Raw genomic sequence first — 5,376 nt, forward strand, 5'->3', positions numbered from 1 at the left:
CAGAGGGACTGGTTCGGAATTCTAGGAGCGATGATTGTTAGGCTCAATTTGATTGTTCTATACTTCCAGGGATTAAACCAATTAAAACGCCGTGATTATTATAGGAGAGCGCATTAGTTGGCTTAATTGACCAATGGCACACAAGTCGATTTCATACGTCATATATTGATGATTACCAAAACACTTTTGTTTTTTTGGTAGACCTGTGTTTGGCTGGCTATATCTCAGCTTCTGGTTGGTCAATCTTCTTGATTCTTTTTTTAGAACATCAGTCAACACCTCAAGATGAATAATAGAGCATAATAATATTATGCTTTCTCTATTCTTTAACAAAACAACAACTTAAAAGCATTCTATATAAAACATGTAATATAATTATTAGGTTAACAAAACTGTGTTTTGCCAAATAAACAACGACATTGATTCAAATTGTCTTTGTAATTTATTCAAATATCCATTCGCATCTTACTGACACTTAACAATGATTGAACAATGCGTGCAGAGTTATTGAAATTAATAATAAATGCCTGTTCAATAAATCAATAAAGGTCAGTATTACCTGAGGTATTGAAGAAACGGAATTGTTATCCATTTCAGAAGGGAATGTTTGCACAGAACTATCACTAGTAGTGCCACAGCTATACCGTTCTAGATCTCTGCAAGCAGAAAAAGTAGGTCAAGGCCGGTCATACGGAGCATGTTAAGGCCGGTCATACCGAGTAAGTTAAGGCCTGTCATACAGGGTAAGTTAAGGGCTGTCAGTCAGAGTAAGTTAAAGCCTGTCATACGGAGCAAGTTAAGGGCTGTCATACAGAGTGAGTTAAGGCCTGTCATACAGAGTAAGTTAAGGCCTGTCATACAGAGTAAGTTAAGGGCTGTCATACAGAGTAAGTTAAAGCTTGTCATACGGAGCAAGTTAAGGCCTTTCATACAGAGTAAGTTAAGGCCTGTCATACAGAGTAAGTTAAAGCCTGTCATACGGAGTAAGTTAAGGCCTGCCATACGGAGTAAGTTAAGGGCTGTCATACAGAGTAAGTTAAAGCCTGTCATACAGAGTAAGTTAAAGCCTGTCATACAGAGTAAGTTAAGGCCGGTCATACAGAGTGAGTTAAGGCCTGTCATACAGAGTGAGTTAAGGCCTGTCATACAGAGTGAGTTAAGGCCTGTCATACAGAGAGCTAAAAGCTACTAAAACTGATAGTAGCCATTTACTATAAATACTATTTACTGTGTATGTGAACTTGTAGCTGTCATAGATAGATTTGCTGGAGCTCACCCTGTAAAATTTTACTTGCATTCACAAACATGAATTAATGCAATTTCCGTAGTCATGTATTTTAATAATCATTTTATTGCACTAGTGCTTTAAAAAAATTTCGAAAAAGATTAAATGTCCAGTAAACTGATGCAAATAGAAACAATCACATTAACCTTAACACAAGAGAAGATCTTAACACAAGAGAAGGTACCACAGCTTATAACTACAGGTAGATCTTAACACAAGAGAAGGTGAACCACAGCTTATAACTACAGGTAGATTTTAACACAAGAGAAGGTAACACAGCTTATAACTACAGGTAGATCTTAACACAAGAGAAGGTACCACAGCTTATAACTACAGGTTATAAGCTGTGGTACCTTATAGTTTAGCAGTTGGCTTTCGTAGAGAGAGGTTGTGCTTTTTTTCCACTCTCTCACAGCTTTATGTTAATAACTAACTTTATCACAGCAACTACTTTACTTAGCATTCTGCTTCAATTGGATTGCTGATTATATTATTCTTGGATATTCTGTACTGCAAGTGGAGGAAGCGAGGGTGGTGATATCTCTATGAGCCACCCTCGAATCGGGTAAGTGCCTAGTACACTTTCCGATATGGGACCTAAAAAGGGAGCAGCTAAATCGACAGAGAATAGTGATCAGGAAGCCGGTCCAAAGCTTATTGACATTGACGAAAAATTAAACCTAATTCTTACTAAGCTTGGTAATATCGAATTTCGTCTCAATTTAATTGAGAGCAAACAGTCCGATTTTGAAAAGTCTCTCAATCACGTTCATCAAGAAAATGAGGGCATTCAACTCAAGCAGAGAGATTTATCCAAATCCATAGTAGAAATAGAATCTAAAATCGGTAAACTGGAAGGCTTAGAGTCTCGAATTGAAGCAGCAGAGTATGCTGAAAGAGCAAAATGTGTCGAGTTAAATGGGATTCCATATGATAAATCGGAAAATCTGAACCTTGCTTATCAGAAATTGCTAAGTTCCTTAAAATCTGATAAATTACCTACCACCATCGACAAGATATACCGCATTAGACAAAGCAAGCGCATCATCATAAAGTTCACCCAAACCAATCAGCGCAATGAGTTCTTCCAGCAATATCGAAAAAACATTCAATCCCTCTCAGCACTTGGTTTCAAAGAAACAGGAAGGATCTATATCAATGAAGTATTGAGTCGTGCTCAAAGCACACTTTTCTGGAAAACCCGGCAATTTAAAGTGGAATACAACTATAAATATGTGTGGACATCTAATCAAAGAATATATCTGCGTAAAACTCCTGACTCGGATGCCATCCCTATAAACTCTGAAGACGATTTAGAAACGCTAAAACTTCTTTAAATACTCCATTGAACTTTTACTACTGAGCTTCCTGGCAAAATGGCAGATTCTGAATTGGATTTAGATCTAGATTGTCATGGATACTGTATTAATGATTTTTTGTTCAGCCAGAGTTTCTTCGCTGACAAACTTTCAATACTTAACGTGAACTGCCAGAGCCTTAGAAATAAATTTTTTCTTTTTGAACAATTTCTGGCATGTTGTAATGTTCCTTTTGATGTTATTTGTGTAACAGAAACATGGTTGAATGATGACGAGACAAAATTTTTTGAAATTTCAAATTACACTTTTTCAGGTGCGCAACGTGCTACACGCGGAGGTGGAGCTGGGATCTATGTGCGAGATGGCATTGGTGTGGAGGTGTTGCCGGCTGTGGACATTGCTGGGTCTGACACTCATTCTGTTGGACTGCATTTTGGTGTTTATGCTTCACCTATTATTCTAACTGTGATTTATCGGCAGCCCAGCGCAGGTGTTGCTGAATTTCTTGATGATCTTGAACGCCACATTTCTTCTTCTCACGCAAGTAATCACATCATTGCTGGTGATATCAACATTGATTATTTAGACAATTCAAGTGATGACTATGCCAACTTGTTAGCAACTTACTGTTTTTATAACACTATAACTATTGCAACCCACCATTTTAAGCCCTCAAACAAATGGACGTGCTTGGATCACATTTTGACAAACTTTGTTAGTCCGACAGTGACATCTGGAACTATAAGCGCAGACTTTAGTGACCACTTGCCCACATTTTCATTTTTTCACAAATTTAAAAATAATCAACCCATCTCCCGAAAAACTACTAATTCATATCCTGTAATTGATTATAAAAGTCTAAGAATCATGCTTGAAAACACTAATTGGGACAAAATCTTTTCAAATGATGTCGATTACTTCTATAACGCTTTTTTTGACAAATTATCTGATTGTTCCCAGAAATGTAAATACCAAAAATCAGTAAACACTAAATCTAATCAAACTTTCTTAAAGCCATGGATGACTGAAAACCTTTTGTTGAGCGTTAAAAAGAAATATCGTCTTCATAGAAAACTTCAATCTAACCCACTTAATTTAAAATTGAAGTGCCAATATAACAAACTTAGAAACGATGTTAGCAGGAATTTGAGGGACTCCAAATATAATTATTTTTCGCAAGCTTTCAATAGCTGCACCAGCTCAAAGCAGATTTGGCAGCTTGTAAACTATGAGCTTCTAGGAAAACAAAAGACAAATAGCCATAAACAGCCTTCTAAACTGATTTGTTATCTTAATCCTGATGAACTAGCCATAACGGATGTTGAAAAAGCTAATGAGCTCAATTCCTTTTTTAGTAATATTGGTAAAAGACTGGCCTTGAAATTTGTAAACTTAGTACCTCAACCCCCTATCCAAAATCAAGCATTGTGGCTTGAAAATAATGCTGGTGAAGCTTTTGAATTCCAATACATCGATATAACTGGTTTATTAAAAATTGTAGATACAATAAATTCAAACAAAGCCTCTGGCCTAGATCAAATTACTGCTAAATTTATGAAATCGGTTTCACAGAGTATTGCTTACCCTTTATGTAAGATTTTTAACAAATCACTAGAGACTGGGAAGGTACCTGATGCACTTAAAAAAGCTAAAATATTACCTTTGCACAAAGGGGGTTCTTTAAATGAATGCGGTAATTTTCGTCCAATTTCAATTCTACCAGTCTTTAGTAAAATATTGGAAAAACTTGTTAATCAACAAATTGTTGATTATTTAGAAAATAAATCACTTTTACATAAAAACCAATTTGGATTCAGAAGAGCTAGAGGCACATCTGATGCCATCTCAACTTTTACTAACCAAATTCTAGAATCGTTTGACCGAAGTGAATGTGTTATAGGAATTTTTATAGATTTCAGGAAGGCCTTTGATACGATCGATCACGCAATATTATTTAAAAAACTAGAGCAATTTAATTTTAGTGAGTTAACCATCAGATGGATACAAAGCTATTTAACCCGCCGAACCCAAACAACAAAAATTAATGATACTTTTTCTAACGCTGACAATTTGACTTGTGGCGTACCTCAGGGCTCGGTGCTAGGCCCGACTTTATTCTTAATTTACATAAATGATCTTTGTGATTGTTTAACTCATCTAACTCCTATATTGTATGCTGATGATACCAATTTGTTTATGAGTTCAAAGAACCTAAACGACGATTTACCTAAAGTCCAATCTGATCTTGAAAAACTAGCTGATTGGTGTCAAACGAACAAATTAACCATTAACTTTGACAAAACCTGTTTTACTGTTTTTAAAAATTACCAGAGCAAAATTAAATTTGATCAGCCTATTCTTTTTAATAACACTTTTATTAAAGCAATTGATGAAGTCAAATTTCTTGGAGTGTCAATTGATAAAAATTTGAACTGGTCTTCCCACGCTCGTAAGCTTTTATTAGATTTACGGCCTATATCAGGCATCTTTTACCGCATAAGTGCTTTCATTCCAAAAAAATTGCTGATTATGCTTTATTACACACTTATTCACTCCAAATTATGCTATTCAATAGAAACTTATGGCAATGCATCCAAAATTCATCTTAGCAAAATAATACAGTTTCAAAAGAAAATTGTCAGAATCATTAACCGTAAGCCATTTGGATTTCCAACAAACGATTTATTTAAAACCTCTGATATTTTAACTATTGATAAATTGCATAAATATAAGTTGCTTATTCAAGCCCATAAATTATTTTACTCAAAATGT

At 35.3% G+C, this 5,376-nt stretch overlaps 1 protein-coding gene across 1 annotated transcript; it reads left to right on the plus strand.

Annotated features, from left to right (window-relative positions):
* Positions 1-1,875: 1,875 nt before the first annotated feature.
* On the plus strand, positions 1,876-2,622 carry LOC137410030 (uncharacterized). Its single transcript, XM_068095643.1, has one exon. It carries the CDS (start codon positions 1,876-1,878, stop codon positions 2,620-2,622), a length of 747 nt encoding a protein of 248 aa, XP_067951744.1.
* The last annotated feature ends 2,754 nt before the right edge of the window (positions 2,623-5,376 follow it).

This window comes from Watersipora subatra, unplaced genomic scaffold (assembly GCF_963576615.1).
Source record: "Watersipora subatra unplaced genomic scaffold, tzWatSuba1.1 SCAFFOLD_145, whole genome shotgun sequence".
Classification (NCBI taxonomy): domain Eukaryota; kingdom Metazoa; phylum Bryozoa; class Gymnolaemata; order Cheilostomatida; family Watersiporidae; genus Watersipora; species Watersipora subatra.

Excerpts from the sequence above, each read along its gene's own strand:
- LOC137410030 (XM_068095643.1), top strand. The coding sequence starts at position 1,876 with ATGGGACCTAAAAAGGGAGCAGCTAAATCGACAGAGAATAGTGATCAG.